The following is a 20,061-nucleotide window of genomic DNA, read 5'->3' on the forward strand; positions in this document are numbered from 1 at the left end:
CTTTATTGCTATGTCATCGTCAAGCCCTGAGATCCAGGGACATCGTTTAGCTCAGTTGGTAGAGCAGACGTCCCATGCAGAGGATATGTCCCTGTATCGAATCTCTACTCAGGTGGCCCTGCTGCATGTCATCCCTTCTCTCTCTGCCTCCCTATTTCCTGTCTTTCTTGACTTCACTATCAATTAAAGGCAAAAGCCCCAAAAATATACTATAAAAAATCCTGAGATCCACACACTGCCCTACAAAGGCAAAGTGCAGTATCTGCAAAAATGTCAAACTGACAGGTCAGGTTTAAGCATCAAATTATGAATAACTACCAAGTCTATGATTGATTAGAGGTGGACTGAATTAGGCCTACATGTATTTTGAGGTTTGTCATTCAGACCAATTTTGACCATTTTATGGCAGATAGGCCTACTGCACGTTTGCCTTTGTTTTGGTGCAGATACTGCACTTTGCCTTTGTAGGGCAGCACAGGTTTAAAGATGTTGATCAATGTTTTTTGCTGTTGGCAAAGTCAGGTTGAACCATGTAAAAAGCCACGGACATAATTTGCGTTTGTTGTGCACACTCTTTATTTGTTATTTGAACTGAAAATGCATCATTGAGCTTCTGTGGTATGATACGATGGAAGGCTGGGAAGGGTGCTGATCCAAAGGCGAACGAAGCGTGACCTCATTTCCTGACCGGTGGAGTTTTCGTTCATCTTGGCACTGATGTCCAGGAACTGGTGTCCAGCACTTGTAAACTCAGGCCAGACCGTGGGCACCCTCAGGTTTCCTTTGTTGGGGTTCCTGTAAGAAGGAAATACTTGTGAAAGTATTCATTTTGTAACTATTAGAATTTGCAATGTTAAACATACACAATGTGTTTTTACCCAGTTCTGGCAAAGTTAGTCCAGTATGCAATCATATATCCAGACAGGTCTCTGTGGCTGTCTGCGTAAGCCTTAGGTGTGGTGAAAGGTTTGCCGAACACAAACTGCAGGTCGTCCGCGTGGTCAGAGCCCACCCAGTCATGGTAGGGTTTGCCTGGTCCAGCCATTAAACTGGGCTCAGACAGCAGGTAGGAGAAGGTACGGCCAGACCTGTAAAAGCCCAAGTACGTCATTAATTCTAATGTACAACTAGAGGTTTAGTTCAGATGTTGAACACATTGCTGCAAACGCATCCAACAGAAAGGTAAAAGAGCTATATGGCAATTGGAAGACGATTTTAGATAAGAGAATCAGCCTCACCCGGCGTTAGCAGCATGCAGGCAAATGGCCGTCTGAATGGGAGCTAGGAAGATGTAATCAGTCCCTATGTCCACAGCTGTCCTCTTGATGTTGTCCTGGGTGGGTTTTGACTCCCAGTTGGATGAATACTCAGCGAAGGCGATCTCCAAACCAGCCTGCCCTTTCTCTTTGGTATAAGCGGCGAGAAGTCGCCTCACGTCCTCGCTGCAGAATATACAAGGTAGAGATCTCTGTTAGTGAAAGGATTCTTCAGACTTACACATTTCTACGCTTTCGTGGCTTTGGTTTAAAAGTTACAGGAGCATTTAAAGCAAAATGTCTCCACACTGAGGACAAACAATTAAGTCCTACACAGGAGTTTCTCCATTCTTGTTCTTGAGGGAGGGGATGTCCTGTGAAGTGAAGAGGTGTCCGTCCATGTTATTAACCCCTGCCAGGTAGTCGATGTCAGCAGCGTTGTGGAACAAGTTTTCAGGCTTATCAGGGAGGAAGTCTCCATCGACAACAGGTGACAGCAGCAGGTTGTTAACAGCGGGATCTGAGATAGATTGAAACGTGAAAATCAAAATTTTGCTTGTTAAAAAATGGCACAAAGACGCCAGTAAAATTATCAACCTATGTAGGCTACACATATCATGTGTTTCCATTGTGATATGATGAGTAATAATGCTCACGATCTGGGGTGCCTTGTTGGATGGGCGGAGAAGCCATGGTGAGAGTCTTAGCATCAGTTGATTTCAGGCAGGCGGCCATCCTGTCATCAGTAGGGCAGCCGACCTTTTCTGCAACCTGAGCACATGGTATGTAATAATCAGTCTATAGTGTATTTTAGAGTAGGCTAGCAAGATTTAGGCTGATGGAATATTTCCCTGACATTCTGGTCATTTTCACCTAGTTCTTCTTCATCTCTTTAGAGCTACTTATTTTCTCATTTCTCAGATAAGCAAAGCCATAATAGCCTACATCACCATGTAGTTTATAGTAAAATACTGAAATATTAGCACATTTTGCCAAAACCAACAACACTGTCAAAGACTGATTATTGATTCACTGGCTTTTTTACAGACAGTTTAGTAAAGGCCAAGTCCTGTGCTGTGTCTCAAATCGCACACTTCTCTCAGTGCACTGCTTTACAGTACACTGTAAGGCAGTGCACTGCCTTGTGCAGTGCACTAATTTCGACAGGTTAGTACCGTCTCAAATCAAACACTGCTGCTGCGCACTTACAGGAAATGACTCGACAGCTGCTTCTTCTATTTTTTTAAATTCTGATTGCAACCATAGCAACCGGCCGCTGGAGCCCTATCGCCGACACTTGACAACGCTTTTTGCCGATCAAAACGAGCTATTAAGTTGTGTTTTCTTGTGTTAGTGTTGTTGTTGTGCTGTTATGAGTGTTTTTTAAAGACATTTCCCCGGTGTCAGCTCCGTCGCTGCTCAAAGCAACCGCCGCCGTTTGAAAAGTAGTGACGTGTTTCCGCTACGTCACCAAGATGGCGGCCGTTAAGTGTGGAAAGTATGCATCGATCCACACTCAATTTTCTGGCCGTTTGAGTGCGCCAATTGAGTGCGCATAGCGGACTACATTTTCGCGCACTGCTCAGTGTGAACGCACTTATGCACTCAAAATATTAAGTGTAAGTGCACAAGTGCGCGATTTGGGACACACCACTACTCAATTCATATATCTCAATGGCATGAATAATTTGTCTGTCTTTAATTGGTAGGCCTGTCTTATTAATAACAAATATATCAACATACATTTTGGTTATTCATAGGTCAAACACTAAATATAAGTTGTGGATGTAAGAATCCATCTCCACCTACCTGTTCTGCAACCTTGCGTGGGTTCCTGCTGAAAGCCCAGGGGCAGAGGGCAACACCACTCTGAGAGATCGCTCTCTTGACCAGCCCTTTGTTGTGGGGAGAGAGGGTCTGTGCAACAGACCAAATATATAGTATTAAAGCAGAAGTAAGCGGAATGTTTGTGTTAATATAAGTCTTAAAGGGACAACGAGGAGTTTTGGAAAAGCAAAGCGTTTTCACACTACATTTATGAGCCTCCGCGCACACCGTACATTTCTTTGACCGGCGCAAGACAGACTCATGTTTTCATTCATCAAGAATTAAAGTCAGAGGTTCGAAGATGATCACATACCGTCGTAGTTCCCACCATAAACGGCGATTTAGCTGCGTTATTCTCATGACTCGCCACGAAACCGAAAGTAAGGAAACACTGGTCGGCTCGCCCAGCATTTCCACCACCACTAATAATAACAAAATAACCATAGAGACAAAACAATATATTTATCGAAAATGGGCCCATTAACAAGTGTGGGTAGCGTAGATTCATCCACATTAACGTTAGACTTTTTTATAACCAAATAGAAACTCCTCGTTGTCCCTTTAAATAGTTACATCTTCAGCTCCTCCATATCAGTGCTTATAGAAAGATGATCATGTGTCTGTCTGATCAGCTCTGTCTTGACCTTAAGATCGTGGGTTTGATTCCCATGTTGACAGAGATGGCACAACCCGCAGTAGCTCCCGTGGCCCATTCAAAATTTCCCGAGAGGAAATTTTCTAGTTATTTATTGTAATGTTTATTTGTTCATTCAAACAGTAAAGGTCATGTATAAATGCCATTTTTCAGGCCTCACGTTTTCAGGTGTTTGTGGTTATAATTAATGCATTGTTATTTAACTCTAAATTAAAAGAGAATACATTTATTAATTCAGTTAAATTGTAGCTTTTATCCTTTATTAGACCCTGTTATGATAACCTTCTCACCTGGAAGCTAGCACTAGCACCACCTGCAGATTCTCCGAAGAGGGTGATGTTTTCAGGATCTCCTCCAAATGAACGAATGTTCCTATGCACCCAGGCAATGGCGGCGTGCTGGTCCCACAGCCCATAATTCCCTGTCATAGCGACAAATTAACACAATCAACCACTGTACTGATACCTAAGTCTGGATTTAACTACTACTCTTCTTTATTCCAGTGGAAAAATATAAAGTTACACCAGGGATTTATTATGTTTCAGTCAGATCCCATTAATTGTACGTACCAGGTAAGCTAGAGTCCCCTGTGCTGAGGAAGCCCAGTGTTCCCACACGGTATCCCACTGACACCACGATGACACCACCTCTGTCTGCGATTTCCTGACCACTGTACAGGTAGTTGTTTAGAAAATTTGCTCCCATAGATCCACCAACCATGAAGCCCCCTCCATAGAACCAAATCATCACTGGGAGGTCTGATGACACTTTGGGAAAACAACAAGAGACACATTATTTTCATTCCACAAGCAAACCAATTTTCTTCACCATAAAATCATATCAAATAAAAAAGGTACCTTGCCGGCCATGAGGAACCCAGATGTTGAGGAAAAGGCAGTCTTCACTACCAAAGCTTGAAGTCTGCAGCATGCTGATCTGGAGACACCTACTGGCAAACTTTGTTGCCTTCAGTATGCCTGGGGTGGAAAAAGGGCTGATCGTTTCTTCTCAATGTTTCAGTGGTGATTTTTGCAGTGCAAGTGAGACCCGTAGCCTCACATTATGTGAGACAACATACAGTATATCGGTGTTTGTTGAGACCAGGTTTGAACTCACCATCCCAGCCAGGGTGAGGTTTGGGTTTCTCAAAGATCCCAGGTCTGGCAGCAAAGGGAATTCCTTTGAAAACCTCCACAGAGCGGAACAGTCCAAGGGGGATATTTTGTCCCTGGACGCTGCCACCTTCTGTTTGCACCACTCCCAGCTGGAGACACAGTCAGAAAACAGAATTCACTTTCAGACATGAACAACCAAAATAACTATTGCGCAGGGGGGACAATAATTATTTTATAATGAATGATTGACTGTGACCTTTCTGTTAACCTATTATTTCCACGGATGCATGTACAGAATAGCATTCTGATTAGTTTAGTGGGACATGAAAAGGTCACTGGAATTAAGTAAACAGTTAATCTACACCACATCTTAACTTCTTAATAAAAACATGTTGATAAAAAAGAATCTTACAGACTTACAGACGCTGCTGAGGCTGCTCCCAGGGAGAGGAGAACAGCCAACAAAACCCTCAGTTTCTCCATGCCTGCCCAGAAAAGAGACTGCAGCTGAGGGCCTTATATACACAAGATCCCCTCTGTGAGAGAATAAATGGTAAATATAGCTGTTTACGCTTGTTATATAACCCTGTCACCCTGTGGTCCGACTGACATCCCAACCTCTGACCTCTGGGAAACAGCATGGTGTAAAGTTAAATGAATTGAGGTACACCATTCCTTGTACTATGTAGTAGGTTTCCCAAAACACACAAAATGATCAGGGAATGATTATTGACTATTGACACATTTTGGCAAGGGATTTGTACTTTGGAAAACCCTGCAAGTAAAATCCAAACCTCACAAAGACTCAGATACTCAGATACTTCATGTCAAATCATAATCACAGTTGCCCATGTTTAACGTGGAATGGACTGGATTTTACTTTTTATTTCCAGTTGCTAAGAGAAAACTGAATTTTGGAGACTACAACAACATTTCAACATTTCAAGGCCATTCTTCAGCAGAAATAAATGTTTTGGTCTTTGCTCCACAATCTCTCAACGTATGTGTCCCAGAGAATACATTTCAATAGAATTAAACTGCAGTAACCTACACATTTTGCAGTAAACTTTAATTATTGGCTGGATTATACCCTCTATTCAAAATGAAATCTTGATTATGCATGTAGGCTATCAAACACAAGTGTATTGTGGATGCTACTGCTTTGATATCAGGAGTGACAGTATTGCAAATGATTGCACATATGCAAGAGCGTGTAGATGTACACATATTGAGGACACATAAACACATGGCTGAGATAGACCACAGCAGTCCTTGTAAAGTAGGTATTGACGCCACATTGTTATTGACTCACAGAAACAGGTGGAGTAATTCTCAGATTAGCAAATAACACACTGTTTGTGATAAGATAAAACCGCCAAAATAACCTCACACCGCTGAAATGCTGCTGTTTGTTGAGAAATGTATTTGAGCTTTGATATTTTCCTCATGCCAGAGGTTAATAAAGTTCAAATCCTTTCCAACCCTTCCTGTAACAACAGATCCTCACAGATACAGGTAGATAGATTAAGGTAAATCTGTAGAACGACTAGGGATTAATGTGATTGGATCCAGCACCTTGTCAGTCACTATCAAAATCTGTAAATGTATTTTGTCTGATATTAAATTTTATTTTATCCCTCACTCATGCATTATTTTATTTCCCATTGAAGATACACATAATTGCCTATTTTGGATGCATCTTAGATCTAATTAGCAATTATGTAAAAACTGTCCAGCTGTCAAATTCATACAATAAGAACAGGAGTCAACATACAACAGGAAAGTTTGGGAATCCAATATACTGTAAGAAAAAAGGAGATACACTCTTTGGTTCTATTTTCATGTCCTGCCAAAAAAAGAGAACAAGAACTTTAAAAGCTAAACATGCTTCAGGTATCTCTGTGGGATTTGACTGACACACCTTCTCCCCTTCTAAAGTGGAAATATGAATGAATTATCATCCAATTTTCCAATTGATTAAAGAACAGTGCAAGACAGATCTTGAGAAAGGTCCTTGTGACCAAAATGTAGATCTTTCTAATAAATCAATGCAGGTGTGGAGGTTATGCATGGGAATTAACTTTCATCTTTGAAATAGTGGCATACTGAATCTTGTTTTTTTTAAAGAACGATTTAAATCACTCACATTATAGTGACAACCGAAGCAAGTGTAGTTTTGTTTTATATATAAATAGCAAAGTAGAAAAAACTACAGAATTACTGGCTGACTCGCGTGACTGAAGCTGATGTTGTAGATGTTGTTTCAGAACCATGGACAGCGCTGTTTGTTGTGCCATGCAGCAATGATAGTAAAATCACTTGGCTTAGTTTCTTAATTCTACTGCCCAACCATTGCAATCCACAGACAGAAGGGAGGTTAAGTATAAGACAAGTGTAACAGTTGGCTGCTGAACAGCTCGCTTGTTCAAATCAGTGTTAGGTTTGTGCTAAATACAAAGTCTCACTATACAGGATTTTAAAAATCGTTTGATCATGTTACTTGGTTTTTAGCTGAACTAATCCTTAGTTTCTTGTTCTTGACTTGGACAGCATAGGAAAACAGAGTTTGGGGTATGATGACGAATGAGTCAGTTTATAAAGCGTGGGCCTACAATCTTTCTCACTGCAGTCGTTCCTTAATAGTCTCAATTGTTGGGTTAGGTTTGTTGGTTTGTTTAGGAATTAATTAATTAATTAAAAGATAAATAATAACAATATATAGTTTGCATGCATCTAGTTCTTCTGTGTTCTGACACAAGGAAACAATGTGGAAATGAAAAATATGATTATCTGAAGAACACCTTGTCATACTCTAGGTGTCGGCTTAGTTGATTAGCTAAGCTAACTGTATTTGGCTAATGCAGTTGGACATACAAGTGTGAAGCCTGAGCAACAAGCTTATAAAATACATCAATATCATTACTTTTTTTTTTTTTTTACAAATTGATTTGACTTTATTTGGCATGACGTTAAAACAGCACTGTTAAATTAAATTAAATTACATTGGACACATATAGCAGTAGCATCTGTCATCATCGCTGAGCTAAAATACTGAACCAAACAAAGTAACTCATGTGCCTTTCATGAAAATTGTATTAACTATTATTCAGGTATATTGTGAATGTAAAAAGGCACAACACATTATTAAATGGAAAAAAAAACTTTTATTTATTTGTATCAAACATTTATTTTCAGGAACAAATAATATATAAGATCTGCAGGTCCAGACTGCAGGGGTACACATGATGGCAAAAACTCTTCATTCTGAGTACATTACTGGAAGGTTGGGCAGGGTACTGGTCCAGAAATGCACATAACGCATTCTCATCTTCTGTCTCACATAACCCTTGTTCATCTTATTATGGATCTCCAGGTACTGGTGTCCAGTGCTAGTGAATTTGGGCCAGGTAGCGGGAACTTTCAGTCCTCCTTTGTTGGGATCTCTGTGAACATGAACAAAACATTGAGTAACTGAATAAAGACAAGCCTAATTTTGTAGCCTAGTCTTCAATTCTGCTTAATTTAATTTCTGCAATGCTCTGTTTTCTCTATGAATAATTTTACCCAGTTTTGGCAAAGTTGGTCCAGTAGGCAATCATGTATCCAGAGACATCACGGTGACGAGGCCAATATCCCAGTGGTGTGGTGAAAGGTTTTCCGAACACGTATTGCAGATCATCAGCGTGGTCAGCTCCCATCCAGCTGGGGAAGGGTGTGGTAATGCCGCCCAAACGGTTTGGCTCAGAGAAGAGGTAAGAGTAGGTACGGCCAGTTCTTTGGTGAAACAAGAAAAATGTGGAGATGTGGCAATGTTAAAGACAAAGAGAGAGATAAAAGCCTTGTCTCCTGCTAGTAGTCCCCTTCTAAGACAATGTGGAGGGGAAAGAACATATGAATTGAAATCTTACGTGGCGTTGGCAGCATGAAGGTAGAGAGCAGCCTGTGTTGGAACCAGGAAGATGTAGTCTGTTCCAATCTCCACCACAGTTTTCTTGATGGTCTCCCTGTTGGGATTTGATCCCCAGGTTGAAGTGTATGTGGAGTAGGCGCTCTCCCAACCAGCCTTGCCCTTCTCCTTAGTGTACGATGCCAGAAGCCTCTTTACATCCTCACTGCATTTGGGAAGAGAGGATTTAAAAATGAAGCCTGAAGAAACACCTCTGTGCCATTAAAGAAAGGTATGCTGCTTGTATCTGTAAAGTTCTCAGACACCTGGATTATAGTTCTCTGGGGAAATTAAAACTAGTTCAACTGGACTTTTGATTCTTAAAGACATTTAGCACAGGTATTTAGCGTTGGTGGGGTCTTTAACAAGACCAAAGATACCATAAACAACTATCCACACTTGCCTCATGTGACTCTAACCAGTGTCATCCACACCTGACCTCAGGTGACCCTAAAAACCCTGGTTAATCAGTGCCACCATATTCACACCAAAGGTATCAATATTGTTAAGGACCACACCAAGGGTAAAGGGAAGCCTCTTTATAATGAGAGGCAAAAACTTTTAGGAATCTACAACAAAGTCCAATAGACATAAACTCAACTTTCTCAGAGTTACTTGTTTCCAGGGGTGCAAACTCATCAGGGGTAAAAAAGGTGACAAGATACTGACCCCCTAGGGGGGTCCAGGGGCATGCTCCCCCGGGCAATTTTTAAAAAAAAACCAACTTTAAAGGTGAATTTACAGTCAATTTTAGCATGAGACTAGGGTCCAGATTTACTCAGGTTTGCACAGCTGTTGCTCCTGTTAAACCTGCACAATCTGTCTCTCTGTGTTTGGTTTTGAAACATGTGAAGAGGGTCTTCAGCCTATGCAGGTTTAGCATGAGCAAAAGCTGTGCAAAACTTGGAGAATCTGTCCCTTGATGTCCATCAGATGAACCTTGCAAACCTTACCTTCAAACTAAATAAAATTTAATACAGACTGATTGGTTCATTGTGAAACATTTATTTATTGATGTAAATGTGTTTTCTGTATGTAGGCTATGCTCCGAGGCAGCGCTGCTCTTTCTGTCCAATAACACACATGAAGCTTAAAAATGCCATAGGCTACATAAAACATATTAAGCGGCAATATGTATTTAAAAGATGTTCAAGCAAACGGTTTGGTTCACGGTTTTGTGGTCATGGTTTTCGGTTCGGTTCGTATACTTTGATCGTTGGGAAAATCAATCATGTCTCTATATTCAGGTTAAAACTGAAAGAATGAGGCAGTCTGACATCTGATACATCATTGTGACAGTCTGAGGTTAAAAGTAGTGAGATAATGGCTGCAAGAGAGGAGACATTGATAGTTCCAACATGTTTTAATTTATTGGGCAAAGAAAGTTATCTAACAAATGCTAAGAACAATTAGATATTCACTGAAATATATAACCTATATTTATTAATTGTGGTTCTTACAAAAAATATATCTTATAAAATATAAAAGCTAAAATGTCTCTTAAAGCTCTGCCCCTTTAATTAGTGCATACTAAATAATTTAACTTTAGCCTACTACTTTTACAACCACATTATTTACCAGCAACATAAAGTGAAACAGAGGCAGAGGTCCTGCCACAGTCAGTCAACCTCCTCCTCCTGCTGCTGCTGCTGCTCAGGTCACTGGAGCTAGTCTCGCTCGCCAGACCCTCCTCCAGAGAAGAGGGAGACACTGGAGCTAATTATGCTAAACGCGCTAATCGCTAATTGGCCGCGATCGCGATCATCACACACACGCGGTCCCATACAGCACCTACACAACACTGCTGGCGCATCTTCTAGCTCCGACTCTTTCACTCGCCATGCTCAAAAAGTCGCGTTAGTTAGTCTGTATGAAAAGTGAAGCTTCAGGTGTGTATTGCTGACAGAAGAGGAGCGCTGCCACCACTCGTTGTCATCCAGATAAGGTGCATGCGCCTTAAAGAGACAGGTGCATTGGCTCGGCTCGGCTTGCCTCGCCTCGCCTCGCCGGACCCCCCCCCCCCCCCTCTCAATTTTTTTTTATTGCGGATTTACACGAATCACACAAATGACCAATTTGGGATCCAAAACGGCGAATTTCGCCGAAAGGTGACAAGTTTGCACCCCTGTGTTTCACACTGATCTAATGGCTTGGACTCACATAGACGTGTCCACCAGCTGGGAGTTGATAGAAGGAACATCTAAACCAGTGAAGAGGTGTCCATCCATGTCATTGACTCCAGCGATGTAGTCGATCTCAGCAGCGTTGTGGAACAGGTTGTAAGGCTCATCAGGCAGGAAGTCGCCATCAATCACAGGAGACAGGACCAGGTTGGTGACGATGGGCTCTACCAGTGGCAGATATGATCAGACACTTACAGTGACAAGTTTTGACACAACCTCTAAAATGTTAACTACACTATGTGGAGTGCAGCCCTTACGATCAGGTGAGCTGGATAGCTTAAGAGAGCCAGCCAATGTTAGGAGCGCGGGGTCAGTCATCTTCAAACAAAGGGCCATATTTTCATCAGTGGGGCAGTTGACCTTCAGGGCAACCTGGGGGGGAAGGTTCAAAATGTACTGTTAAAAAACAAAGTTGCACAAAAGAAGTAAAACGTCTTATAGAAGTTAGGATGTACCTCTTCAGCAAACCTGCGGGGGTTCTTGTTGACAGCCCATGGACAAAGAGCGACCCCACTCTGGGATATGGCTCTCTTGAACAGTCCTTTGTTGTGAGGAGTTAGTGTCTGTAGGCAGAGATGTTTTAGTGAGTTCTCATGTCCAAATTGTGCATTTTCTCATCTGTTTCAATGATTCCTTCAACCTTTTAAGGTGTTTCTACTAAGTGCACACAATAAACTAAATATCCAGCATCGTACCTGGAAGCTCACACTACCTCCACCTGCGGACTCTCCAAAGATGGTGACGTTGTCAGGATCTCCCCCAAATGAGCGAATGTTCCTGTGCACCCAGGCGATGGCCATGTGCTGGTCCCACAGACCATAATTTCCTGACAAGAAGACAGAATAAGTTACAAAATAGACTCTTACAAATATCTCAGGCAACATCTATCAGGCCATCTGTGTCTGTTGTAGAGGAATAAACCTGCATCTACCAGGCAAGCTAGAGTCTCCGGTGCTCAGGAAGCCAAGAGTTCCCACACGGTATCCCAGAGTCACCACAATGACGTCTCCTCTGTCTGCAATCTCCTGCCCACTGTACAGATAGTTGTCCAAGAAGTTAGCGCCCATGGAGCCTCCGGCCAGGAAGCCTCCTCCATAGATCCACACCATGACTGGCAGATCTGTGGACACTACAGAGAAAGACAGAGAATTAGAGCCAATTGTAGTGTTAATTGACTGTGGATAATACTTTGCAGCCATCTCTCTCTCTTTACCTGAGCGGCCATGAGGAACCCAGACGTTAAGGTAAAGACAGTCTTCACTCCCTCTGGTGTCTGTCATGATAAGGTTCACCTGAAGGCATCTCTTCCTGTACTCAGTGGCCTTCAGGACACCTGATGACAAACACATACAGTAAAAGAGTAGAATAAAAATGTGTATTCTTTAATGACATGTTACATCAAACCGTTGAAGCCTTTAGCTGATGCTCATTGGCCTACAGCTAAAACTATTAGAGATACCAAGATACAACATTTCCAATAAAACAATGAACAAAACTCACTGGATCTGCAAAACTTTTTCATTCAATGAAGTTAAAAGAGAAACTATTCCTGTTGCTACCACTTTGTATTGTGAACTCTTGAGCAATAAAGCATCAGTATAGTTTTTAGTCAACCCACCGTCCCAGCCAGGGTGACGCTTTGGTTTCTCAAATCTTCCAGGGATGTCAGCAAAGGGAATCCCTTTGAAGACGTCCATGTGACGCCGAAACCCAAGACGAATGTTCTTGCCCTGCACCATCCCTCCTTCGGTGTAAACCACCCCAAGCTACAGGAATTAAACATACACAGAAAAAACATGACGTAGTAGTACATCAAACATTTTGAATTCAAGTCTTTCTTTCAAAATGCAGGACTGCACCCCTAACATTTGGCATGTTGTATTTAGGTTTGATTCCTCAGATTCCATTTGGGATGTTTCGGGGGGGAAAAAAAGACTAGGCTACCTGAACTATAAACGCTATATCACCTTTTATAAATATGTTGTGACAGAGAAAAATACTGTCCCCATATCATAAAGGCATTTATTGCTTAAAATTACGAATTTCAGAATGTTTGTGATGCAGATATTGCTTCTTTTTTTTTAACAGACAGAAGACTATAAATGCCCTTTTTTCTGGATCCCATAAAGATATATTTCTTGTCTGAAACTTACAGAGGCTGCAGACACTGCCTCCAGGAAAACTGCAACAGCAACCAAAATCCCGAGCTTCTCCATCATGACCGAACAGTGAGCGTCAGTCTGGCTGTTGGCCAGACTTTTATAAAGGGGATCCCTCCCCTAAACAACATCAGACCAGTGTGCACCAGTGGCTGTGGATCTGCTTTTCTCACTGTTGCATAATATTTGCCCACCTTGTCAAAGTATCTCTACAGCTTCTCGATGTAAGGGATGAGGGGTGTTCATTGGACATTGATGACTGAAAGAGGGGTTGGTCCAACACACCCCCATCTTAGAAGCCAGCCTTCATTTTGATCTCAACGACCTGCAAAGTTGTGTGACTGTATCTTACACAGCTGTGACACTATCGTAGTGACAAATTCTATCAGACATAAACACCTGTCAGAGTACTCAAAACCTCCCCTGTGTAAGTTCCCACTACAGGACCTAGTTTACCATGATAACACACATAGGTGCAGAATCATGAGGTAGGATATAGCCTACCTGTCTGGAAATTAATAAATTGTATATTATCAGAAAATCTAAAAAAAAAAAAAAGTCCAACGTTATTGAACAAGAAAAACACATTTGTTCAGTCAAAATAAAACATAGACACAAGCAGAAAATAAAATAATGCTCATTCTTCTGTTGGATTTACACAATATAGCTACCACAAGACAGAAGACTTCTTAATTTTCTGTGTCCACACAACCTGAACAAACCAATAAATTACAGTTTGCCTGTGAGAAAAGGGGACTAATTGTTTCTAGTTTTTCACAATGGCAAAGAAAGCTGTCAGAGAGCACCAGAAATGTTATAAAAAGGTTTGATTTCAAGATGAGACAGGTAGCTAGCTAGTTATTAGTCAGCATGCTAACCTCAGTATGTGCAATGCACTACATACTTGTCTTTGCTTCAAAACTGATTTAATTTATAATCCGTCAATAATTTTGAAAGTCTTGAATAGTAATAGTGATGAATAGATGGCTACATTCTCACAACTCGCATGATCTGTTTTGTGCCCCAGTGAATGTAGCCCAAAAAAAATCTTTGAAAGAAAAAAGTGAATTCCCATACACACTTACACCCTGCATCAATTCATCAAAAAGGTCAAGTCATAAGGTCACAAGTAAGGTCCTTGTGACTGAAACATAGACCTTTTAAGAAATCAATGCCGATGTGAGAAGTATTTAACTTTTAGCAACAAAAGAAATCTGCCTGACAGGCTATGTGACCAGTGGTCCCCAACCACCGGGCCGCGGACCGGTACCGGTCCGTGGATCATTTGGTACCGGGCCGCAGAAAGATGAAATGAAAATGAAAAAAAAAAAAAAGAAATCGTTTGTTTCGTCTATTTCACACTTCCGGTCGTTTTATTTTGAAAATGTTGCCACTTCCGTTTGTGCATCTTCCCGGTGCTGCGCAATTGACAGGCAATTGACAGGCAGGCACAAACGTAAAAGAGTGAAAAACACACGTCGCCGGGCCGGGAAAAACTCAATAATGAGACGACAGAAGACCCGACGCTTTCCAACAAGAAGAAAGCTGTTCTAAAAGAAAAAGCACGAGTCCTGTTTAAATTACGGGTTCATTGCAACAGGTGATTCACATGCTCCAAGCTCCGCAATGTGTGTGCGGGACCCGGCCGGCTCTCTGCCGCTTCATCACTTCACAGAAAACTTCTCTCCCTGCGTTCTGGCTAAGCAGAATATCCTGAGATCGCCACAAAAGCACGGAAAACCTGCTTCCATTACAAACATATTATGTTTGTGAAACGGAGTTTTCTGCAGCTTCAGCAGCAAAACGAGATGACAGAGTAGACAGAAACCGAGATGACAGACGGAGCATCACCCCCAGATGACTGATATTATTATTGTGATACTATGGTGAGTTGTAACAAAGAACGTAAACGTAAGAGAAAACTAGGCTATGTGAACGTGTAGTCCTGTTAATACAGTAGGCCTACATGTAATGTAAACAGGAGAACGTACGCTACCCCCCCCCCCCCGAAGAGAACGGCCGCCGCCGCCGCCGCCCCCCCCCCCCCCCCCCCCCCGCCGCCGGGCCGCGGTAAAATTTTCCACCGGTGACCGGTCCGCGGAGATAAAAAGGTTGGGGACCGCTGTATGTGACTAAAGGTATAGCCTAGATGTTGTTTTAGAACCACAGACGTGCTGATTGTTTTGTACATAAAAACAAGCTGTTCGTAAAAAAAAAAAAAGCAATCCCCACACTAAACCCACACACACACAATGGGCCCGGGCCGCACAGGCCATCAGAAACAGGCACAGAATACATGCAGTACCTAACATAGTAGGCTAATATTTGGCTTTTAGGATCATTATCTTCATTTATGATTGTCTTATTAGTCTCAATTGTGCTATTTCCAAAAGGTTGGGCAACCCATCTCTATACTTGGCCCAGTTTACACTAGTCCATTTTATGTTCATATTTGTTTTCTAATATGAAAATACGTGAAAAGCTCCACTTCACATAAAAGTTTACTTTCACATCACTTCATTTCTAAGCCTTATTTTCTTTTTAATGAATTGCAATAAGTTTAGCAGATGGAGTTCAGTTTCACTATGCTGATTTATGACAACGTGGACAGTGGTGGAAAGTATACAGAGGGTGGGAACAGGACAAATGGTGACTAATAAATTGGCTTATTTAGCTAGGCAGCTTGCCACCATTAGCCCGTCACTCAAGCTAGCTTCAATCTTCATTTAACTTATGTGCCATATATGCAAATAGAATTTGGTAAATTTAAAGTGTCACAATACATCAGTGAGTACAACCAAAATTTACTATATCATTTTTATTAATCAAAAATTGATTTTTCATGAACTGATTCTTGAGATCTGCAGGACAGGTCCACACTGCAGGTGTACACATGATTGCAAAAACTCTTCATTCTGAGTACATTACTGGAAGGCCTGGCAGGGTACTGGTCCAGAAATGCACATAACGCATTCTCATCTTCTGTCTCACATAACCCTTGTTCATCTTATTATGGATCTCCAGGTACTGGTGTCCAGTGCTAGTGAATTTGGGCCAGGTAGCGGGTACATCCAATCCTCCTTTATTGGGATCTCTGTGAAGCAAAAGAAAAAAGGGCAACTGAATTAAGGCAAGCCTAATTTTCTATTTTGGTGTTTGGCTTTGCTTAATTTAATTTCTGCAGTGCTCTATTTCTTGTCTCCAAAGATTTATACCCGGTTTTGGCAAAGTTGGTCCAGTAGGCGATCATGTAGCGAGAGACATCACGGTGACGAGGCCAATATCCCAGTGGTGTGGTGAAAGGTTTTCCGAACATGTACTGCAGATCATCAGCGTGGTCAGCTCCCATCCAGCTGGGGAAGGGTGTGGTAATGCCGCCCAAACGGTTTGGCTCAGAGAAGAGGTAAGAGTAGGTACGGCCAGTTCTTTGGTGAAACAAGAAAAATGTGGAGATGTAGCAATGTTAACGACAAAGAGAGAGATAAAAGCCTTGTCTCCTGCTAGTAGTCCAGCAGACTAATTGAAATCTTACGTGGCGTTGGCAGCATGAAGGTAGAGAGCAGCCTGTGTTGGAACCAGGAAGATGTAGTCTGTTCCAATCTCCACCACGGTTTTCTTGATGGTCTCCCTGTTGGGATTTGATCCCCAGGTTGAAGTGTATGTGGAGTAGGCGCTCTCCCAACCAGCCTTGCCCTTCTCCTTAGTGTACGATGCCAGAAGCCTCTTTATATCCTCACTGCATTTGGGAAAAGAAAGTTCGAAAATTAAGGCTAAAGAAACACCTCTGTGCCATCAAAAATGTTTAGCCTATATCTCTACAGTTGTTGTTGCAAAGGTATCTTACTTTAGTAAGATCTAGTTTCACACTGATCTAATGGCTTGAACTCACATAGACGTGTCCACCAGCTGGGAGTTGATAGAAGGAACATCTAAACCAGTGAAGATGTGTCCATCCATGTCATTGACTCCAGCGATGTAGTCGATCTCAGCAGCGTTGTGGAACAGGTTGTAAGGCTCATCAGGCAGGAAGTCGCCATCAATCACAGGAGACAGGAGCAGGTTGGTGACGAGGGGCTCTACCAGTGGCAGATATGATCAGACACTTACAGTGACAATAAATGATTTAGTCATTATAAGGTAGATGTTGAATACCCAAAGCAAAAGCAATGAGCTACCTCTTAATTTGTTCCCTACAAGACTTCACCATGTACTTCTTATTGCTACCAGTCAGAAATTTCTGTGAAGGAGCATCTTATACTCCTCAAAAAAGAAAGATGCATTTGCTGTTTTCCGCAGTAGCATAAAGAGTCCTATTATTAGAAGAGAGAGAGAGAAGAGAGAGTTGAGCCCTTACGATCAGGTGAGCTGGACAGTGGAAGAGAGCCGGCCAACGTTAGGAGCGCAGGGTCAGTCATCTTCAGACAAGCCGCCATATTTTGATCAGTGGGGCAATTGACCTTCAGGGCAACCTGGGGGGGAAGGTTCAAAATGTACTGTTAAAAAACAAAGTTGCACAAAAGAAGTAAAACTTCTTATAGAAGTTAGGATGTACCTCTTCAGCGAACCTGCGGGGGTTCTTGTTGACAGCCCATGGACAAAGAGCGACCCCACTCTGGGATATGGCTCTCTTGAACAGTCCTTTGTTATGAGGAGTGAGTGTCTGTAGACAGAAAAACAGATGTTTTAGGAGATTCTCATGAATTCCTTTAACCTCTCAGGTGTTTCTGCTTCAGTGCACATGTGGCAAGGTGAAGAGGGCGGGGATCATGCGCGCTTGCCAGTCACCCAAAGGGACATCCCCTTGGCCAAGTAGCCAGGGCGCATGATCAATTGGAGGCATAGTGACAGGACCACCACTGTCACATCTCTCCCCCTCTTTTCACAAGCACATCCTCGTGCTTCCGCGCAGGCTGCCACACATTAGGAATCCATGGACCCACCCCTAGTGCTACAGTACATGGATCCTGCCAACAACGTCAGAATGTGGCAAGGTGAAGAGGGCTTGAACCCACACCTCCCGGGTAAGAGTCATGCACGCGTGCCAGTCACCCAAAGGGACATTCCCTTGGCCAAGTAGCCAGGGCACATGATCAATTGGAGGCATAGTGACAGGGCCACCACTGTCACACATACAATAACCTAAAAATCCAGAAAAACAAAGCATCGTACCTGGAAGCTCACACTAGCTCCACCTGCGGACTCTCCAAAGATGGTAATGTTGTCAGGATCTCCACCAAATGAGCGAATGTTCCTGCTCACCCAGGCGATGGCCATGTGCTGGTCCCACAGACCATAATTTCCTGACAAGAAGAAGAATTTGTAAAATTGGCTCAAGCAACATCGACCATGCATTGTGTTTCTGTTGTAGAAGAATAAACCTGCATCTACCAGGCAAGCTAGAGTCTCCGGTGCTCAGGAAGCCAAGAGTTCCCACACGGTATCCCAGAGTCACCACAATGACGTCTCCTCTGTCTGCAATCTCCTGCCCACTGTACAGATAGTTGTCCAAGAAGTTAGCGCCCATGGAGCCTCCGGCCAGGAAGCCTCCTCCATAGATCCACACCATGACTGGCAGATCTGTGGACACTACAGAGAAAGACAGAGAATTAGAGCCAATTGTAGTGTTAATTGACTGATAGTTGACGGCTGTTTCTCTGTCCTTACCTGAGCGGCGATGAGGAACCCAGACGTTAAGGTAAAGACAGTCTTCACTCCCTCTGGTGTCAGTCATGATAAGGTTCACCTGAAGGCATCTCTTCCTGTACTCAGTGGCCTTCAGGACACCTGATGAGATACAGTGTATGAGCAGCATAAAACTGCATGTTTTCACAACATTGACCTCTAGAGCTTAAACAAGTAAGACACCATGTTTTCACTAAAACAATTAAAGAATAAAACTTTCTCATTCAGTGAAATTAGGAGACAAGGTTGAGCAGAATTAGTAGTAGTAGTAGTTAGTTTGTATTTTGAATTCTTGAACAACAAAGCATCGTTATAGTTGCAGTTATCGGTGTAAATGTAAAATGTAGTTGGGGATTGACTGATGAAAATCGGTCAACCCACCGTCCCAGCCAGGGTGACGCTTTGGTTTCTCAAATCTTCCAGGGATGTCAGCAAAGGGAATCCCTTTGAAGATGTCCATGTGATGGCGAAACCCAAGACGAATGTTCTTGCCCTGCACCATCCCTCCTTCGGTGTAAACCACCCCAAGCTACAGGAATTACACAAAGACCATACAGACTTGACATGGTAGTCCACCCAGTATTTTTAAGGCTTGTTTTGGTAAAGAAATAAACAAAAAAGCAAATCAACATGTTTTCAACTGAATACTTCAATCAATTTGGAAGTATGTTGTTCATGTGACACTTACAGAGGTAGCACAGACCGCCTCCAGAAAAGCTGCAATGGCAATTAAAATCCCCAGTTTCTCCATCATGACCACAGTGAGAACCAGCTTCAGTGTCAGACACACTTTTATAAAGAGGACTCCTCCCCTAATAAACAACATCCGACCAGTGTGCACCAGTGTCTGTGGACCTGCATTCTTTACTCTTAGATAACACACAATATTTAACTATCTTGTCTTCACAGCATTTTCCTCAATACTTGCTGAGGATTACATGGAAAACTTATTCAGACTTGTATTTCTGTAGCATCGCATTAGAGATGGGGAGAAAAGTTCGAAGACTCTCTTTGTTATGGATATTCATCAAACCATGGTGGCAAGGACCACTGTATCTTCTGAAAACACAATTGCATAAGTCAATTTGTTTATCTCGAAACAAAGACAAAAATTTAAGATAGCTCCATATAAAAACAACAAACTTCTCACCATTACATTTTGTCATCTGAAATTTGATCTGTTGGTCTGTATGAAGCTGTTTTTCTTACAGCTACCGAAAATGAAGAATGGGTTCCAC

General features: G+C 42.3%; 3 protein-coding genes across 3 annotated transcripts; all 3 read right to left on the reverse strand.

Moving 5' to 3' along the window:
• Nucleotides 1-571: 571 nt before the first annotated feature.
• On the reverse strand, nucleotides 572-5,390 carry LOC146977554 (bile salt-activated lipase-like). The gene is made up of 11 exons (XM_085793868.1): nucleotides 5,274-5,390; nucleotides 4,855-5,002; nucleotides 4,596-4,715; nucleotides 4,308-4,505; nucleotides 4,029-4,159; nucleotides 3,066-3,173; nucleotides 1,913-2,027; nucleotides 1,590-1,776; nucleotides 1,239-1,442; nucleotides 879-1,088; nucleotides 572-795 (listed from the first exon to the last, which is right to left on the reverse strand). The coding sequence occupies exons 1-11, from the start codon at nucleotides 5,334-5,336 to the stop codon at nucleotides 603-605; spliced, it is 1,677 nt and encodes a 558-aa protein (XP_085649994.1). The 5' UTR covers nucleotides 5,337-5,390; the 3' UTR covers nucleotides 572-602.
• Nucleotides 5,391-7,956: 2,566 nt separating this feature from the next.
• LOC146977555 (bile salt-activated lipase-like) lies at nucleotides 7,957-13,277 on the reverse strand. The gene is made up of 11 exons (XM_085793870.1): nucleotides 13,136-13,277; nucleotides 12,601-12,748; nucleotides 12,196-12,315; nucleotides 11,914-12,111; nucleotides 11,678-11,808; nucleotides 11,438-11,545; nucleotides 11,240-11,354; nucleotides 10,960-11,146; nucleotides 8,762-8,965; nucleotides 8,418-8,627; nucleotides 7,957-8,296 (listed from the first exon to the last, which is right to left on the reverse strand). Exons 1-11 carry the CDS (start codon nucleotides 13,199-13,201, stop codon nucleotides 8,113-8,115), a joined length of 1,671 nt encoding a protein of 556 aa, XP_085649996.1. The 5' UTR covers nucleotides 13,202-13,277; the 3' UTR covers nucleotides 7,957-8,112.
• A 2,439-nt stretch (nucleotides 13,278-15,716) lies between these two features.
• LOC146977556 (bile salt-activated lipase-like) lies at nucleotides 15,717-19,592 on the reverse strand. Its single transcript, XM_085793875.1, has 11 exons — nucleotides 19,512-19,592; nucleotides 19,205-19,352; nucleotides 18,806-18,925; nucleotides 18,530-18,727; nucleotides 18,311-18,441; nucleotides 17,694-17,801; nucleotides 17,496-17,610; nucleotides 17,031-17,217; nucleotides 16,674-16,877; nucleotides 16,357-16,566; nucleotides 15,717-16,235 (listed from the first exon to the last, which is right to left on the reverse strand). Exons 1-11 carry the CDS (start codon nucleotides 19,575-19,577, stop codon nucleotides 16,052-16,054), a joined length of 1,671 nt encoding a protein of 556 aa, XP_085650001.1. The 5' UTR covers nucleotides 19,578-19,592; the 3' UTR covers nucleotides 15,717-16,051.
• Nucleotides 19,593-20,061: the final 469 nt, after the last annotated feature.

This window comes from Trachurus japonicus, chromosome 12 (assembly GCF_045865225.1).
Source record: "Trachurus japonicus isolate A0001 chromosome 12, Traja_1.0".
NCBI classification, from domain to species: Eukaryota; Metazoa; Chordata; class Actinopteri; order Carangiformes; family Carangidae; genus Trachurus; species Trachurus japonicus.